We start from the raw sequence: 20,588 nt of genomic DNA on the forward strand, positions 1-20,588 counted from the left end.
GAAAGCCACCCAGCGGTAGCTTTTGTTTACTACAGCTGGCTGGCTTTTCCTTCATTAGTGCCGCAAAAGCAAAAGCCAGCACATTTCACAAAATGGATGCGCCCATGTGCTTGCTTTTGCGAATTTTGAGCTTGAATAGCTCAAAATTTTACATAGGAAGTTTTAAAAAAGAGAATGCTAGTATTTTTTTATGTTGCCTATCTATTTTTTAAATAAAAATGTTTACTAGACCATCCCTTTAAGAGGCAAAAATTCAAGTCGCAAGCTACTAGCCAGACATTAAGAAAAAAAGGTTTACATTTAAAAAAAAAAAAAAAAAAAAAATTAATCACTCACTTTACATACAGTACACCATTTCTTATTCGCCAAGAGTAAAATATCAGTAGCCAATAGCTGGTGCGGAGTGCACATTTTGCACCCTAAAGTAGTCATTCTTTACCCTACCACTGCATATGAATTACTCAACTTAATAAATGTTGTACTATGTGTTACCATTCATAAAATGCCTCCATTGTGTTAATCGGAGGGATGTCATTTCATAGACAGACATCTGCACTTTGCAAGATGACAAAGCAACCCCATTCCTTACTTTTGTTCATCACACGTTGGCTATTCCCCACAGAAACCACGGGTAAACCGTCACAAAAAGAAACTGAATATTTTATTACGCATCTCGTATTTTAACAAGGAGATGAGGATGCTGGGGTGTATTAACTTTCTGAGAGTAGTCAATTTTAGTTGTGTTTTGATTTACTAGCTGTTCCCAGCGTAAAGGAAACTGGTCGTTTCAATTTGAAAAACATCTTTTTTTTGTGTGGTTTTGATTTTAATCAAACCTTACACAAAAATAAAATACAAATAAAATTAAGTATTCAAATCATACAATTTTTGATATAAAACACAAATAAGGTCCATTAAAAATATACAACTCTGAATATATAATTCACATATCATAACAGTCCAAATGATCCAAAACATTGGTTAAAAAATTACATAATGAAAGCATCAATGAAAGATGTCTCCACCCCTCCCCTACATATACCTAGACCAGAGCAAGTTCCTCGAAACTACAGATTCCAAGCATACCCTAGCTTTGAAATATTTAGCTCTCTTCGTAGTAAGAGCCGGACATTCAGTTGTCCAATGGTTCAGGGTCTCAATAGAATAAGAGCCAGAACAAAACCGGCATTCTGTCGTAATTACAGAGGATTTAGAAAGACTGCCCGCCCCCAAATGGATGGTTCACACCTTAGTAGGTAGTTCATTTAATTTAAATAGTGTCAGATGGAATGATAGGTATGCGTGTTATAAGAACAGTATCCAAGTTTAATCCATCGATTACATGGGCCTCTATGATGCGTCTTTGTTGATGCGTAATTGTCAACCTTGTTCCATTGCAGATTCCCCTGACAGCATAAGATAATTAAATTACAGCACATACTTTCAGTGTTAGTTTGTGAGGAGGCATTCTTACGACAGCCGCTTCGCCCTTTATAGACTGAAACGTTGAGCTGGTAATTAACAATGACACTGGAACCGATGTGCCCTGTGCAGAGAGAAGTGGAGGCGGAAAGAAGTAACTTCCTAATGTTTGCGAAAGTGGCAGATGATCGTGTAGAAACGTGCTCATTCTGTTAATATGATAGCTGTTGTTGAAGTGGAAGGGCACACAGAGGTGCATTTTGCCAGTTGGGCAGCAGAGGGCAACATAACACCGATACATTTTGTGTCAGCCGAGTGCGGAAACATACCCAAGCTATATAAGCAATTTTATATAAGCGATTTGATATTTTTGGCAGGGTCAAACTCAGCACCTCATCCTTCCGAGGTCGATAAATGAGCACCACACCCCGTTGGTGATAAGCAGCGCTCAGCTGCCCGAGGGTTTGTAGCGCTATATAAATGCGAATTATTTAACATGAAGGGCATTCCACTTCCGATTCATGAATGAAAAACACAAACCGACATCCTTCTTGCAAAGGCATGTGCTTTCTTACAGCTGGCTTGATTCCATTTCCTTCTTCTTGCTGACAGATGTTCTCCATCAGCAGTGATTATTGGATACAGAGGCGTGAGACTCATTACTCCATTCTCTCGAGTAGAGTGTAGCCGTGGGTGGATTTCTTCATGGACTGTCTGCGGGTAGCACTCGAAACAGCTTCATAACTGAGGTGGGTTCGCATTTTGAAGGCCTCTCCTACAAGTTACAATGGTTATTCAAACATTTTTGGAATATAATTGAAAATGAAAAGGAAGTGGCCTGGCCCTGGGTGTGAAGTAGAAGAACCACTTGACTGGAGTAGCAGAGCTAAGGTTATGAGCAGGAAAAGGAGTTAATCAATGAAGAAGAGCAAGCATTTTTTGTATATCCTACTTCTTTGGTTGTGGAAAGCATCAGAGGTGTTACAGAGGTCGGGAACATGACCAAAGGACGACTGCTGCTTTGCAAAAATTGCTATTAATGCCCAGGAACTTCGCTGATAGCCAAGGGTTTGCCATTAACTGGTGAAATACTTGCACCACTGCCAATAACTGCTGCCAAACGCACAGGTACATGCTACATTACTAAGGGTCACCATGAAATACCTAGAAACCCGTCACATTGTTATGTTGTGCCAACCACTGCTAGCCAAAATAGTCTTTAAATGCTTGCAAACTTGGCCCATGTCCAAGGACTGCCATCACCTGCCCAAGTACTTGCACCACTGTCAAAGATGGTCATCAAATGCACAGAAGCTTGCTCCATCCCCAGGGATTGCCATCAAATGCTGAGCTAATAGGTACAAGCCCCATTTACAAAGATAGCCATAATTGCTCAAGTACTGCCCCATAGGCAACATCACCTCCTACCTCTCATGCCTCTTTAAAGTAGTTGCATGGGAGAAGATCAAAACAAAGTAGAACTATTCCCCCATTGTTAGCTTCTCTTAAGAATGTCTTCTTTCTCCTGTGGACCAGCACTAAAGAGCACCCAGATTCAGAAGCAGAATCCAAAGTTGCTGCACTCAGGCCCACTTGCCTCAATATTCATGTTGCCACCGACAGCACAAGCAGATAGCTGTGCAGGGATGTGGAGATGCAGCAACTCCTTTCAGGTGCATCCCTTGCTTCATCCAGCTTTCTCCCGGGAGCCCATCGGAGCACAAAGGCAGCTTCCATGGGCTGCCCACTATTAGGATGTGAGCAGTACAACGGGGTGGGGGAATGGGAGCAACGTCCCCCCCTCAACCGGGAGGTAGGCGGACTACTGGGGCAACACCAGAGCTAGACCTATCCCAGAGGTGGTGTAGGGGCAGGGTCCCCTATCCCCAGCATGCCTGTAGCCATATATGGGCATTGGAGCTCCTTTCACTGATCCAAAGCCAATCAGCTTCTGTCCTGGCCAGATCTCATCAACCAGAATGCACTGGACTCCTCAGACACCTGGGATGCGAAATAGTTCCTGGGAAGCAGTACTGTTGGGGGGGGGAAACTACAAGTACCTCAATGCACGTGGGCCAAACATACAAGGCTCAGCCTGGAGCAGGAAGTCTGAACCGGTTGCTCAAATAGAAACGCACTAGGCTTTGCTATTCAGGAAGCAGAATGGGAGACCCAACATCTACCCCACAAACCACAGCCTGGGTACAGGTGAACAATGGAGCAGCTATAGCGGTCAAGGAACTAGCAAGAGACTGCCTAAAAATAGGGGAGGCCTGGGAACACGGTCAAACACTTGAACCACGGACTTACCGGGTGAATGGGGAGATGCACAGAATAAACTACCACAGTGACCAAATGGCAAAGATATAGGTTGAAAATGTGCGGGGCTACAGGTACTTATTTAGACTTCCAGGGAAAGATCTGGCCCAAAAGGGGATAGCTCAGAGATTGTGCCTTGGTGGCAGCCGATTAGTGTAAACAATGGGATTAGAGGGAAGATTCAAGGCAGGAAAGGAGAGGTCTGTAAAATTTCAGCAGAGTCAGGTGACAGTGAAAGGTGGCTGTGCTTGAAGACGACTAAGAGGCCAGAGAGGAGGGTGTAATGATGATGGTTTGATATTATTATAACGCTTTTGCCAAAGTGCTGTACATAGAACTTTTACATACAATTACTTCCCAACCGAAGTTGGTATTCATTTAATCCTACCTCTGAAGGATGAAAGGCCAAGTTGCCTGTGCCAGGATTTGTACAAGTGACCTGCAGATCACAAACGGATTGCAGCAGCGAGTGCTTAACCCGCTGAGCTATTTTACCAGCCACTGATCCATCTAGCAGAACTTAGAGTAGACTTTAGAAGTATGTGGAGAAAGCGATGGTAAAGTGTTGGGACAGACCAATGTTGCTGTTTGTGTGCGAGTGACCAAAGTGACTGAAGGTACTTTTGGAGGGAGAGCAGGAACGGCCGTTAAAAGTAGTGGGGGCGAGTGCAAGCAACAATGAGAAGGAGACAGACTTGTGAGGGAGGAGGCTAGAGGCAGGAGTATTGTTGGGAGGAATAGGATTTGCAGGGAAGCCGATAAGATCGCGGCTGGAAACAGAAGGGGTGAAAGAGAAGGGAAAGGGAAGAATGAGGGGATGGAGAATACAATAGAGGAGGCAGGCGTATGGAAGAGAGCGTGCAGAAAAGGTAGAGAGTCCGTCATCTGGAGAAAAAGGGCACTGGGTCAATCAGACTAACCCACCAGGTCACCAAAGGCCTGTGAGAGTCAGTTGAATAAGAAAACATCTTTTGGTACTCCCTAGGGCAGGAATAGACAAGCTAGAAGGGGTATCCTGAAGTAGGGAAAATGGTAAAGGCACGTGGGAGCCTCCTGAAAGACGGAGGGGAATGTACACAGGGGGCACACCTAGACTACAAGTCAAATTGCCTGCATGTGGAAAAAAATATATATATTTGTAGCAGAAACTGCAGGCTTATTGACTTGGTCTAGTGACTTAAGTCCCAGGAGGAGGAGAAAACAGCACAGCAGCGAATAATTCCATGTCATTATGGTAAGAGAAGGCAGAATACAACCCAGTGTCATTGCAGTACAAAATATAAGCAGTCAACTGCGTCTGCGACATGCATGTGGCATGCTGCGAATGGGCACAAAATAATGTGTGCATGCCACAGCCCATATCTTTCTAAGCCAGTAGCTTTCAATACCGCCTAAATGAGTCAAATACAAATACAAATACAAAAATAAGCAGGAGTGACACTCTGTACACTTAAAAATGGTGCAAAAGACATCTTGGCCAGAGCTAGAAAAGAAAAGTTGAACTCAGACTATGCTTTTAATAAAACTGAATTTACCTGCGCGTGAATGAGGTTTCGAGTCTCCTGATCTGCAGCGAGCTGCTCCGGAGTTCGGCACCCAGGAACAAAGAGCAGTAGATTTGAAGTGTCAGCTATTTTCAAGTCGTAGGTTTTATCATCACTGCATAACACTGCATGCTCATTCTTGTCACCGCGGATGACAAGACTGAAGAAGGGGGAAAAAGGAAGCAAAATTCCATGTCAAGATTCGTTATAATAAAATCCTGGGCTCTTAGAGAATCCAGTTTATGTCTTGTACAGATTTCAAGATTTAGGCAACAGAAAATTACCAGTTTTTTAAAAAAATGTGTTTATTTATCAATCGACACACAGGAGAGATTATACAAAGACATTACATATAGTATCTCAGGTCATGTAACCCAGAGTCCCCGTCACCCACCCCGTACGTTCCCCGGCAAGCATAGTTCTCGGCCTTAGTCAGACTGGCTCGGCAGCACCGGTGGGTCCTCCATAGCGTGAAGGGCCCTTGCGATCAGCGCTTCGTATACTATTCTTCACTGTTCAAAGCGCTGTAATAATCAGTGTTATATATAACAATTTTACAGTACTCTATTAACCTTGGAAGGCTGTAGGATGAGCGGGAAAGTTAGGATTCCAACTTGAAAAGTGTACACGATGCTCATATTCGAACCAAGCACTTGCCCCATTATAAGCGAGAGCAATTCCAAACAAACTCGGAAAAATTAACAACCATGCACACTTCTAGACAAACTTCAAAAACCTTGCACTTACACAATTAAACGTGGTTAAATAGGTTAGGTTGTTGCTCCTCAGTGCAAAGATACCCCTTACGAAGTAAACCGCGCACTTAACAAGAGTAACAATACCTCGAACTTGTGGTGTTAATACACAAAAAGATGCTTAGGAAGTTCCATCTCTTAAGAAAGAGAAAGCTCCTAAACAATTCTTAAACCTACGCCACTCCATTCGATTGGGCTCAGACTTCAAGGATGAAACACAAACCCAATTGTCACAACGAGCCACTTGCCAGCCCCGAGTTCAAGGATGATTTTACTTCTGGCCTATATGCATCCCTCCTCTTTTGTTGCAGCGAAGTTCTTTACAAGACCGCTTTAAATCCGATTATAAACAAGTAGTGTAGAATTCAAAATGGCATGCTTTCACACAAACCACGATAATACTTGAGAGATCTTTCTGTATAGCTTTGTGGGGAGTGAGTTAAAGTAGGGATGGGAAAGACAAGTCAGCAGTGGGTGCTCTGCTTTACTAGCTTTGGGATTTTCTCACTCAGCAACTTCTTCATGTGCATATTAAGGTTATGCGAAAGAAAAAAATGTAGCTCTGTCATTGAAGTAGACTTATTTTATAGGACATCTAGATTTGGTGGTTCATAGATCTGTGTGCAACCTGCAGGTTTACGTTTGTATTTGGCAGGTCTGTCACTACGTGTCATTCTTTTAAAGTTAAACAAGCAGCACTACTGGGCTGTGTAATTGGAAAATCTTTTAATTGCTGAAGAAACAAACAGCGGTAGTACAGGGTTTCACAAAAACAATGTGTATTATATAGTTCATAAGTGTTTCACATACCAAACATACAACAATAACAATTATACTCATTACAGTAAAAGTAACACTTTGTTTCCTATTTATATACAGGGAAGTGCAATGCTCTTTTGATCACAGAAGAATATACACTAAGTAATATATGAGATTTGACAGGAACCAGTGAGCTTTTTTTTACAATGGGGCAGGTTTGAGCTGATCAAGTTGTGGTGGGGAGTAAACGCAATATTAAACAGTGGCAAATACATGGATGGATTTACTAACCTGGCGGGGCCTGCACCCCAACTGGGCCCAACCAGTCCTGTCCTCTCCTCGCACTTATGTGGACCTTTACTCCCTGCATTCCCCTGGCACTCGCCCACCTGGCCTTCCCTTAGCACTTGCCTAGCCCAGTGGCCCCTCCACTTTCTTTACCTCCTTAGCATTAGCGTTTTTCTGCTCCGACCGGCACATCTCCTCACCTCACCCACTCTCATGCACTTCTAGTTACTACACTTGCACGATCCGAATGACACAAGGCCCAGTAGGTACGTTTTTGTTTTATTTCATCCCCCACCCCTGCTTTTGTCTTGTGGCACCTTGATACACAATTTGCTGTATTGGGGCATTATAAATACCCAATAAAATAAAAAAAGAGATTAAAGACAACCAGCATTAAACACTTGAGTGCAGGTAGGCGGTACAGCCAACTATGTTAGGGATGTGACCTTGATGGATGAAGTGCTAGAGGGGAGGCATAGAAAGGGAGTGACAGAGGCGGGGGAAACATATTAGCTTGAAGGTAGATGAGAGGTAGGTTATGAGGGTAACTGAGGCAAGGAGGTAAGCTTTCAATTTGGTTTTCAACAAGTCATTGAGAACTGTTTCTCAGATGTCCGGGGGTAGAGAACTCCATGCAAGTGGATCAAGAAGAGAGGGAAAGAGCAGAAACAATCGGAAGCCCAGGCAGGGCAAGGTGCCACAAGGGTGGTTGAGGAGGAAGAGCAGAGATTACCAGAAAGCTTGTAGTGTTGGAAAGAGGTGGAGGGATACGATGGTGTCTTACAGTGGATAGATTTGTGAACCAGGGAAAGACCTGCATCGCCAGCCATCCAGCCTGGTTACTGTAAGAGAAAGTAGGTGTGAAGTGAGGGATTTCAAAGAGTCCTGGTAGCGAGGTTAATGATCTTGGCGAGAGGACAGAAAGCTGTTGGAGAGACCAAAGAGGATCCTAATACAGTAGTCCAGTTTAGAGAAGACAAAAGTGCTTATGAGATGCTTGCCGGTCTTGATAGGAAGCAGGTGCCTAATTTTCCTAATATTTAGGAGACTGCGGCAAGTCGCCATTGCAGTTTTGGAGATGAAAGTAGAGAAGGTGTAGGAAGAATCATATAAAACCGCAGCGGTTATAGCTGAAGAGCAACAGGGGAGTGTGTCCAGTGGAAACTGGATAGGCAGGAGGAGGGAGATGAGAGAACGTTTTTTGGCAGTGAAGAAGAGCACCTTGATTTTGGAATAGTTTAACATCAGAGTGTGAAGCATTCAAATATTTAACAGCAGTAACTAGTTATGATTGTTTTTGAAGAACAATGAGGAAAGGCCAGAGAATCTGGCAAAAAACAGAGTGATGGGGTAGAGGGGTGTCAGTTGGATGGGGCAAAAGGGTCAGATTAATGATGGAGATGGTGACAGTGCTTTTACAAAAAGGGAGGAGGTATCGGACTCATCCACATAAACCCAGAAAAAACCTGTGAGTCATTAGCGTGGTTTTCATGTAGTTCTCCTCTCCCACTCTGGGTTTTCTTGTGTAGTACAAGAAAAAGGTCAGAAGTTCAAATAAAACTAAGTCCACGTCAACGGTACTGGTCACAGACTCGCATGCCTATAATACTGAAGTATGGGCGGAGGTTACAAAGCAATCAGGAAACTATCGCACCATACCAAACATGTAGAAGGCCCGGATGGCTCTCCAAAGCTAGCAACACTGCACTGGTGCTGCACAAGTTGTCCCTGTTTAACAGGAGGGATGCTTGAACTGCTGCTGCCTATGCTGTACCTGTAATATCACGAAGCCTGCACCACAGCTGTGCTTGTTCTATGGAAGGGAAGCCTAAACTACTGTTGCCTGTGCTGGGACGCTTGCCCAATGCAAGCATGCATTGTGGCGTGTTGTACATGTTGCATAGGTATGAAGTCTTCACTGCCGCAAGTGATGGACTTTTTGTTTGAGATGCTTGTACGACTGAAATCTGCAGTAGACCGGTTTGGAGATGAATGCTTCTATTTCTAGAGGGAAGCATGTACTGTACAGTGCACACTCCGTGGAAAGGAAGCTTGCACAGATTCAAACCATGCTGCACAAGTGATGTGCATGGAACTTCTGCACTGCTGTTGCATGTGCTGTACTTATACTATGGCAGGGTGGACTGCACAACTGCTGCCTTTGCGGTCCCTGCTCTGCAGATTATATGGGAGTGAAGTTTGTTCTGCTCACTGATGTACCCACTTATGAGGGAGAGAAACAATTACTGGTGCGGTCTGTGCTAGTCCTATATTGTAGGAGGACATGTTGCACTGGTCCTGCCTAGATGCACCCGTACTGTGGGAAGGAAACTTCATAGCTGTTGTCAGTGTGCTGTAGGAGGGAATCTTTTACTGTGTTTGCCTATGCTGGACACGGTATAGGATGAAGGAAGCCATACATGTTTGGTTGGAAGGGGCCTTCAATGCCTGCTGCCTGCGACATGCCTGTTCTGTGCCAGCGAAGCGTGTATTGCCATTACGAGGAAGCAGACTTGGCACTGCTAGTTTTACAACGTGGGTGATGTACTTGCACTGGACCTATTCTATGCATTTAATGTATGTAAATATGTCCTATGTAAAGTACATTACATTAAACCGTTATATAAAAAACAAATTATTATTCGGTTAAGTGAGGTCATCTTGTAGTGCTGTCTGTGCTTATGTGCCGGGCAAGTGGCACTGGGAGTAGAGCGCTGGCTTTGACACCCACAGAGCTTGCTAACTCAGGTTCGAATCCCGGCAGGGCCAAACTCAGTCTTTCATCCTTCCGAATTCAGCCTTTCATCCTTCCAAGGTCGATGAATGAGCACCACACATGGGTATTAATAAGCAGCGCTCAGATACCTGAGGGTTCATAGCATACAAATGCAAAATTGTTATCACCAATTTAGAGAGTGTATGGGAAGCTTGTACGGCACTAGCTGTTGCTCCATTTAGAGTGGCTTTGTAGGGAGTGGGTGTCGAAACAGTCACGGAAATGTGTGTTCAACTAAGTGTGACAAGGCCAACACTCGGGCCTTCTCAAAAAGGGAGCGCAACCACTGTCAGCAGGGGTCCGAGCCTACCATTGAAAGTTCCACAGCCAGTCCTACCACTGAGGGAGGACAGTGCCTGTCGAGAGGGCCCCAATTCCTTTACTCGCCCTTTTGCCAGTCTATTTTTAAGCGGCGAACCTTGTTCTCATGTCATACCTCCTCAAAAGATGCTTGCCATTCTTTTTGTCCCTTTTCGAGAGATTCAACATGGAAACAAGAAACCAGTTGAAAGCATTGTGAAGTGAGCCCGTGTTGGCTTGACTGCTTGGCCATGCTGTGTTTTGCTTGAGGACTGCTGCAGAAATCGGCTTTCCATTTCCCCTGAAGGAGGAGCATCTGCCTCAAACACTCCACTCCCGATGCGGAGAGTTGCAGAGTGTTTGCGGAGGGTTCAAGCAGGTCATGGAGGTTTCCGAAACTGGAGGGGTGCAAGGACTGCAGAGGACCCGCAGTCAAGCCAGATCCTTGATGAACGGGGGTAACTGGAGTGCGGGGGTGGGGGGGGGGGGGGGGGGATAGCAGTGTAATTTGTTTGCCTCCTGCTCGAGCTGTTATACTTCCAGTCACTATCGTTGCAAAGAGGTCTGCGAACTCACCCTCATTACCAACACACTCTAGTAGGGTGCTTGAATCTACTCTTGGGGGCGTCTGTGGTAATTATATGTTACGGGCAACCTCCTATCCCCCACTCGCCCCACTGTCTTCTCCCCAGTGGACGAATAATGAGAAATCCCGACCCCATTTGCAAAACTCTCCTGGAAAATTAGCCACCTGCAGTCATCCCGAAATTGATACGACAGAGGTCTCTGGCAAACCACTGATTAAGGAGGTAGTCTCTGCCTCAGCGGATAAGTAATGGGAAAACTCCACTGCAACAAAATAAATGTGCCAGAAAACTTTTCACCAACCCCAACCTTCTTGACATGGATATAATGCGGGGTCATAAGTGAGCCTCAGACCAAGCACAAAATGTTTTCAGAGGGGGGACATGCAACAGAATTATGGCTCAGGGAGGTTACGGCTCCCCCTGAAACCCTGCTGCATTTAAAGAAACCCCATATCGGCGAAAATAGTGGAGCCCTTGCAGGCTCTGCCCCCATAGCGAAAGAAAAAGCAGCAGCTTCTTCCTCCACGGTGAAAGTCGCAGCGGAGTAAAGGGGAGAGTGTGTCTCGTTAAAATCAAGGAGCAAATCCCTATCCAAATACAAGAACATTAAATATCACTTTAAACCAAGGGACACCAAGCCACTTTGTCAAAGAACAAAGAGGCAGGCAGGACAATAAAATAGTCAACTCTATTGGGAAGTCATCCAAGGATGAATAGTGGCGCAATCTATTGGATGCCGATCTGTTGGTGAGTATGGACCTTCCTGCTCTACCTCTCCTTGAGACAGAGCAAATTATCAATAAATTGAAGGATGCAGAGATGGGGTGCTAACCTCCTGGGGCTGGCAGTTCAACGGGGAGCCCCCAAGGAGAAACGACCGATTGCCTAGATTACGCTGATCCCCAACGACCTGAAAATCCAGCCATGGTTAACAGATGTAGTCAAGATTCAATAGAGAGCCACAAGTCTATTGCAGTGGAAGCTTTAAGCTCAAATATTGAACCAAGGCTGGACCAGGCATGGGGAGGACCCAATCCTGGAGAAGAAAAATGCATTGGCAGCCCGTCTTGTGAAGGATATAGCAAGCTTGACTCTGCAACTGAGTACGGCCACATCCCACAGGAGGGGAAAGAGGCCAATAGCGGAAGTAGGAGTAGAACGAGTCTGGCCTGCCCTTTCCACAAAAATAAATAAATATTTTTTTTTTTAAAAAGTAGAAAAGTGCACGAGAAACCGACGCTGCCCCGAATTCTAGGGCCAAATCACCAAGAGCAGCAGAAATAATATTCAGTGAGGCCAACAATGTGAACGGAGGATAGCCAGCGGCAACATGCTTGCCTTGGAAGCAAGGCAACACAGAGCAACAGAAGTTCGATCCCTGGGTCCACGCTTAGAAACAACCCATCATATATCAAGCTCCTTAGGGAGCAAGAGTCGCAACAACCACGTCCATCAAGCTCGAGCGAAGAGTCGGGTGAAGACTCGGATGTGGAAACAACTTGGAACCCGTTAAGCTACCAAGTATTAAGAGACATGGGGGAGCGGACAACAAACAGCGGCGATAGAGACGTTTCGGAAATTGCACTGGAGAAAGGCAGATGGGACGTTCAATCTGCTCAACTCCAGGCCGCCATTTGATCAATGGTCTCGAACACTCCTTGTCCCTTTTTTTTTTTTAAACTGTATGAAAACTTAAACAACTTTAAGGAACAGTCGACTACTCGAAGCCCCAATGCACTCTAAACTCATCTTTAACCGAATCCCATATCAAAGTGGCAAGAGAAACAAGGACGAGGGAAAATGAGAGAGGGGGATGATGTTAAAAACGCTCATTCATTTAACTGAAGAAGCAAGAGAAGACAAAAAGGTCTTCCTAAAGTGCTTCTGAGATACCATAAGACTAATGAAAAATGAAGGCAACACTGGAAGCAGAAAACATAAGATCAAACAAGTGGAAATGGATCAGACGTCAAGCCCACCTCCACGGGCCCACACTCAAACTTAATTGTCGCTTGAGGTCAGAATTGCAGCTCTGTCCCGCTTGGAGACCATGGACTGTCTACAAGTCTATTCCAGTAGTGACACCAGAACCACAGCAGAACCCAGGCCGAGTCAGAAACACGCTCAAACCCAACTTGACCCGAGTTTTCCAACGGATCTACCAGGCTGCAATACCAGAGAACATCCTCGGTAGAGGTGGGTAGGTCAGATGAACTGGCTGTAAACATATCGACGAAGACGGACCACTTCCCCATTTTCAGCAGGGATAGGTAAAAATAGACCACAAGCGCAATGAAAACAAAAAGTAAAGACATCATATGATTCATTGAAAAAACCTAAAAACACACCAACGCTAAAAACAAGGGGTGGCAGTTCGAGGAGCTTCATTAGAAACCCAAGAACCGTCTCAGTAAAACCAGCACATGGAGTGACTTTAGGAGATCCTGTACAGTGGCTTTCCTTTAAAGCAACGACACCAGGAACTACTTGGAAAAGCACTCAGGTCATGGCCCATGCAGGAAGAGAGGATCAACGTGGAAACATTGAAGATCCCTTGCTGCAGTTGTCCATATATGAGGATTAAGAGATAGAAGACTCTGGGGAGGAAGCCACGTCAATTTAAATCTAAGTCATGGAAGCCCAGGAAAACAATGGCCGGAACCCCAAACAACATATCCAGCCCACAGAAACATAACCTTTGAAACACTAGAGGATAAACAGGCTAATGTATCGATGAAGAGAGCATCCTCTTGCTGGACAGAATGAACGAACAGTCCTGTAAGGATAGACAGTCCTGTGACCAGGGCAGAGGCCACCAAAATAACATTCGGGCATGGGGAGTATCCCTGAATCATCCCTCCGAGGCTAGACTGTCAAAGAAACAAGACAGCACACAAGAAAACGGCAAGGTGATCTCGGAGAGGGTCCTGAAGGCTGACAATGGTCTAATACTGAATCGTATCAACATAATGAGCCTACTACATCATGTACCACAACTTCGAGTAATTGAATCCAAAGATATTAGGATAGTGGACTTCCCAAGCGAGCTGGAAAACGAATGAGTGGGTGGGTTTGCACATGGCTTCCCCCGCCCCGTCAGCTCTTATGGTGAACGCAAATGATGATCTGCGATCCTTTGGCTTCGACTTGAAAGAATGTAAGTCACCAACTAATCGATGCCCGGAAACCTTTCCGGGTCCCCCAAGGGAGAGGGCTTGTGACCTGAACAGAAGTCACTATATAGAAACTGAGGGAGCAAGCAAACCAGGAAGGAAGAGATAAGCCAGTGGTGCTTCATGGCCCAGATTCACTGAGGATCACCATAAGTGGGAAGAATCAGGAAATCGCATGTGGGACCCGACCCAGGTGTACAGACCACACACCAGTGACAGACCTGGTATTGGCTTGCTAGAGTCTTAGCTCCTGCCCCCAGAGAATAGAATGAGATCGGGAAAGGACCATAAAGGCTGCAGATCAGATCCTGGAACACTAAAGGATTGTCTCATTTGTTCAGATCTCTAGATCCAAGAATGGATAAACTGGACATCATCTGTTTGCAAGAATCGTGGCTCAGGGAGACCCCTTTGCTCGACGGTTTCACAGAATACTTAAAGCGAAAAAAAGGGACACTGGGAAGACCAAGCTCAGGTCTACCGACATCGATAAACAAAAATCTATTGGCAAGGTTCTAAGAGTCATGCACACGAATCCTTTCTTTCAGATAAGAACACAAGCTACTGGATTGCCCTTCTGATAAAAAGGGAAATCGTCTTAAACCTGTACTGGAATCCCAAAGCCAAGGTTGCTCATTCATTGTGTAATGGCTTGGATAGACCGGTTGTATACTCAACTAGATGACCCATGGCTAATCATATGTGGTGACCTAACCATTGACTGCCAACGCACTGCTTTGAGAAGAGACAGGGGACGTGGGAGACAAAACTGAAAAAGATCATTCACTTTCAGGATTGGCTGGAGGAAACGGCCCTGAGGGACATACTATGGTAAACCGACATGTGAAGGGAGATCTAGCAGGAGCCACAACCTGGCACTCAGGGCCATCAAGTGCAACATTGAATGACTTCTTTTTTGCAGGTCCCATCTTTCCACAAGTTAACATCTCCGAGGGTAATACCTATGAATCAAAGCGACCACAATCTGTTGGGATTATCCTGTGTGAAATTGTTCAAGAATGGAAGGAAAGAAAGAAACCGAAACGTTGGAATCCAAACTTTATGGTGGAACCTGGCAGAAACAGACCCTGTATTATTCCTGAGACAGTGCCCCAGCTCATGGAAAGACTGCTAGACTGGCAACAAAAGGTAGTAGAGGGGTCGAATATGAACCCAGTTTAGCTGTCTTTAGGGAGGAATCAAACAGAAGGAACAAAAACCTGCTTTAAGCCAAAGCACGTAGCCAACGTAAAAAAAATTGCAGAACAAAAACGTCTCCTGCAATGTGACCTTAGAAGCCTAAAAGCCCTCCCAATGGTATATAGGGGCCTAACAGTGAAAAAGAAGAAACAGAAACACAGGAATTGGATCCTTTCCTAAAGAACCATTCTCTATCAGAATGACGCTGAACGCATTATGCAGGCCTTTGATATGAAGAACTGTAGACATTTATGGCAACTGCTAAATTTCAGGGAATCAGATAATGGCGTGTTACAACTTAACCCAATCCACGAAAATGGGTGGGTCGAATACTTCGAAAATCTCTTTCGCCTGAAGACAGAAGAGAAAATGGAATTGCACAGCAAAGAACATGCAGAGCCCTGGTCAATCCACTTTGAAAGACGAAATCTGAAACATTATATCCAGGGCAAGTAACTCCTGAGCCCCTGGACCAGATGGCATGACGAATATCATGCGAAAAGAGGCTCCAGAGGCCTGGGCGGATTTTTGTATCGCCCTTTTCAAAAAGATAGCCCAGTGCAGAAGAGTCCCAGTCTCCTGGAAACAAGCGGTGGTGGTCCCCAACTACGTACAGGGAGACAGGAAATTACCACCAGATTGCCCTTCTAGATGTACTGGGAAAAAATCTTCGCAGGAGCTCTGCTGATGCGTCTGAAAGACTGGGTGAAGAAATCAGAGTCTTACACCCAAGGCAAACAGGCTTTGTTAACCACGTAGGCTGTGGCCTGAACCCCTTACTCATTAGTCTCCTTAAGACAAAAACGTTGAAAGAGAAAGATAGTCTCTACATAGAATGCATAGACATGGGCCTTCGATTGCATCAACAGAGAAATATTATGGGCCAAAATGACATTGATGGGATGCCCCAAGGATCTAGTGTCAGCAATTAAAAACCTGTATACTGGGACGGCTCTGCAGGTTAGACTCGATCAGTCAGGGAACCTGACAAAGGAGATTTGAACACACCGGGGTCTGAAGCAGGACTGCCCCATGGCACCAATACTCTATAACATTATTCACGGACATAAAAGATATTCTACACCTTCCTAGATCCTGCCCACCAAGGATCAACGGAACATCAGCTAATTGGCTCTTGTATGCAGATGACTTGGTCCTCCGGGACAGAACTCCCATTGGACTCCAGAGAAAGCTGAACATGCAGCAGATGTATGTTGATCAGAATGGTTTAAAGATTAACACAGCAAAAACAGAAATTCTGGAAATAGCAAGATGGAAGAGAAAGAACAACATGCTGGAGACTGGGTAACAACCAAATAACACCAGCTGCAGCAACCAACAAAATACTTAGGTATCATGATTAGCACGAGTGGAGGTGAGAAGCCATGGATAGCCAGTCTGAATATGAAAATAAAGCAGCTAACAGCCAAGTGCATGGTGATCGGGAGGAAATACAGCAAGTTTTCAATACTTCTTGGTCATTAATTTTTTCAATCAGAAGGTCGCTCCAACCTTGACCTACACGGTAGAGGCTGGCCTGGAATTGCCATGGCATACCTGGGAGAGATTGGAGAGTAGAGTCTGAAAAAGGATTCTAAAACTACCAAATGCGAATCCTTTGGCGATCATCAGACATGAATCAGGCCTATTATTACTACACGTGAGAATCGCCTGGAAAGCATTGACGATCTTTGGCAAATTGAATACTCCCGAGTGCCCGCCGCAATTTGACATAAGGATGAAAGAAACTACTGGTCAAGAGGGCCTTGTGGGCAGCTGACTGGAACAAAACTGAAGCCAAAAGAGCATGCTTGCGGATTCACACCCTATCAAGAGTGCTTACTGGCTTATCAAACATAACTCCTCAGTACTTGAAGAAATTCCTGAATGCCAGATACACAGATTCCGACTGAACATTCTCCACACAGAATAGAGCCCATCTAATGTTCAAACAGAATCACCAAAACATTGTATCCTTTTCTGCCCGGAATTGAGGAGAGAACACTTTTCTTGTATAAAGGTAAGAAACAATTTCAGAACAGATGCAGCTTCCTGGTGGGAGATCCTGAAGGGGTTGGGGACTCATGTCGGCCTATCTCGGTCCTTGGTAAAGTTCCTGGAGCTGATTTTCTGTAAGAAATTCAAAGAAACCTCCTAGTTCTAAAAACTGGGCTCGTTGCTCTGTTTGACTTGATGGAATTTCCATAGGTAGGGACCCTACCTATGGAAATTCCATCAAGTCAAGGATGCACAGACTAACGAGTTTATTGATGACGTGAAGTCTTCTTTTTTTTTGGTAAGTGTTCTCTTTGCAAATGGAATGTAAGGAATAGCAAAAGTTTGTAATAAACTAAACGCTTAATTAAAAGAAAATACGAAGTGAGCCCGTGTTGAACACCCCACATACACAGTAGAGAACCCACAACTTGACTACTAAGCAGCAGTGCTCCAGACTCCAGTGATGTCCATCCAGCAGAGAGAAAGAGAGAGAGAGAGGGGAGCAAGACCAGGACACCTGTACGTGATGGCAAGAACAGCCTCGCAGTGCAGCCGGGTGATTGCGGTTGGCATACCTAGCCATCACCAGGTACCCTAGACCATCAGCCAGGTGCAAGGGAACCAAACCGACTCACTATTTTGGGACTTCACATTGGGGCACCCAGAATGAGGCCCTCCCTCCTTTATTGTATTTTGTCCAAAAGACAAGACACGTGAAATAACAGGAGTATTGTTTCGTATGTCAACATGCACAGCTGTCATATTCATTGAACGGCATGCCAAGCAGTAAAAACCAGATTACTCAAACCAAGCATTCAATCTCTACAACTCCCAATCCTCCCACTAGTGTAATACCGCGAGCCTTTTATATACCACCCCCTCCAACCCTCGCCCCACTTAAAGCATTGGCAAAAAAACGAACAGCCGAGGAATGTGCCAACCTCTTGGGCGTAACTACTTTTTACGAACAAGGGTGGCGGAAATACTGCACCTGTGGCCGCTCTGCACCCGCTCGCACAGCGCAGGGTCCAGCTCCAATAAGCTGTACTCCCCAGAGACGACACTTGGGCTGAACTGCAGACAGTGCACGGTGCCTAGCAACTCCTCCGGCACCAATTTGGCCACCAGTAGCGTGGCGTCCACTTCTACACGGCTTCGGCGGCTCATTGCAAACGTGGTACTCTTTGTTTACACACCGAAGTAAACGTCAGAAGCGCAAGTGCTACGCTACTGTAAAACAAGTATGCGCGTGCGGTAGGTACTGTGTATGTAGTTTCCATTCCAGAAACAGATCATACAGCGCGCCGCCGCCTCCTCTGTGTCACGTGACTTTGGCGACGTTGCGTCACTGCTATGCACGCAGCGTCCCACTGTGGTCTCGTTATCTTTTCTCACACACCTAGCTGTACTAGGAGTGGAATTTTCTATTATATTTGAACTTTTTCTTCATCTGTTCGTTGCCAATAAACGAACAGTGGACGGGGCAATGGATGGTGGGGTTAATATGTACTTGATCATACGGGACTAATGAATAAACCAGGGTAGTTTGGACGGGAATCTTATGTTGATTGATGAAGAGGTGGTGGGATGTTAATGTATAAGTATGTGGACATCTTGGTTTGGAGGGAGAGCTAGGGCATCGCGTAGTGGCGTAACGAGCGGGCGGAGGGGCATGCTGCCCCAGCACAGGCTGTTTTGAGATCTTGAAGGGACTTTAGTTGGACACCTCTCCCGTTGACATCTTGCCCGTTCTGAACGGGAGAGGTGTCCCACTGCCATGACAATGCCTCAAGGAGCTCCGGCCAGCAGAGCATTAGAATGTGAGCCATTAGGCACCGATGGGAGGGAAGAGGGACTATTAGCAGGGACTTTTAAAATGTGCATGGGAGGGATATTGATATTTTATTTCTATCACGCTGAGTGTGACAAGGCAAGGGATGGGAACAGGGGAGAACAAAACAGGTATCTTACTAGGCCCAGTGACATTGAGAACAAGCAAGTGCATGGGAGAGGGGGAGGGGAAAAGTGCATGGAAGGGGGGAGAAGTGGAAAGTGCGGAAAAGTGCATGGAAGGGGGAGAAGTGGTAAGTGCGAAGCAGAGGAGAAACAGATAAATATCAATAAATAAATAAAGGCAACAAACTGGTAGTGCAGCCAGCAATTTGCAAGTGCTAGGTTTAAGGCAGCAGACAGGGTAGGTCTGATAAGTGCAGGAAGAAAAAGGGGGAGTGATCAGCAGGGAGAAAGGTGCATAATGCAGCTGGTTTTATGAAATAATAACTATGGCTTTACCGAAGGGGGATTTGTTAGGCTCACATTCATCTGCATGATGCTGTTGTGACTTTGCATGCAGGATGTGGAGAATAAAACTAAAGCCAGCCGCTTCTTGCTCAATGTATTTCTATGATGATGTATATAGTGTAAAGTTAATTATGAAAGGATCATTTTTTTTTTATTATTTATTGAATATAGTTGAAATTACATCAACTTTTTCAATTTATACAGATTAGAAAAATTCATAAGCATAAAATCTAGTTAAGAAAACCATATAAATTCATAACATACTGTACAGTCATCATCATTCTAGGTTCAAGGCCTGTAAAAAATTAATCGTTGCAATTCTTATACTCATACATTCAGTGGCTGCCAAAGCGACCCATCTATTTTTTGGATCAAGTTGTGCAAAGTATGCAAAATGATTAACAAAGTGCAATTTTCTTAAAGTACTAAGTGCCGGACATTCCAATATTAAGTGTTGAAGAGATTCTACAATCATAACATTTTTACAGAACCAACACCAGTTAAGGTCAGAGGAGATTTGTTTCCTTCTTGTTTTAACCTCACGGGTGGGCCAGATGTTAAACCTCAAACGAAGAATGGCAGTTCTTAAAGCAGCAGATGGTGCTAAGCATAAGTAAGACGCAATGTTTTTAAAACGTTTTGGGCCAAAGATTGTAGAATCAAAGTCTTTATAGGTTAGACACTGAGTTCTGGTGTCAATCCAGTCCATCATATACACCTTCTTCTTCGCTTGCTCTGGATGAGCAATAAGTAGTTCAAGTGAAATGTCGGCATGCACCATGATTGTTAATATTTTCGTAGACCAGTATTTCGGAAATATTTCTGTAGAATTGAGCAGATAGCTTGAAATGGTGGATAATGTGGAGTTACCATTTGTAGATAATAGACATTTGCGAAATAAGGCACATATTATTCCCAATTCATATCTTATTAACACACCAGGAATACATTGAGGTAAATTTAAAATTGCACGCCAAAACTTGGCTTCTAATAGATTCAGAAACCCTAAGGGGACAATTAGTGTTTCCAGACCATAAAGGATGGTTGCTACAACGTTTTGGTCCCAATAAGTAATGGCAGCTTTGATGGAAAATTTACCATATTTAGAAGTGATTACTCGTGTCTGACAGATTGCTGTGGTTAACTTCTGCTTAATTTTATTTAGA

The 20,588-nt window shown here is 44.7% G+C and overlaps 1 protein-coding gene across 2 annotated transcripts in view; it reads right to left on the reverse strand.

Annotated features, from left to right (window-relative positions):
• Nucleotides 1–18,476, reverse strand: part of DSCC1 (DNA replication and sister chromatid cohesion 1) — a 332,122-nt gene extending 313,646 nt beyond the window's left edge. For both annotated transcript variants that reach the window (XM_069621553.1, XM_069621554.1), the window contains exons 1-2: nt 18,113–18,476; nt 5,277–5,445 (exon numbers count right to left, since the gene is read on the reverse strand). In XM_069621553.1, the coding sequence (XP_069477654.1) occupies nt 5,277–5,445; nt 18,113–18,288 (345 nt within the window). In that variant the 5' untranslated portion in view covers nt 18,289–18,476. The remainder of the gene's footprint in view (nt 1–5,276; nt 5,446–18,112) is intronic.
• Nucleotides 18,477–20,588: the final 2,112 nt, after the last annotated feature.

Source organism: Ambystoma mexicanum, chromosome 5q (genome assembly GCF_040938575.1).
Source record: "Ambystoma mexicanum isolate Mex_15411 chromosome 5q, UKY_AmexF1_1, whole genome shotgun sequence".
Lineage (NCBI taxonomy): Eukaryota > Metazoa > Chordata > Amphibia > Caudata > Ambystomatidae > Ambystoma > Ambystoma mexicanum.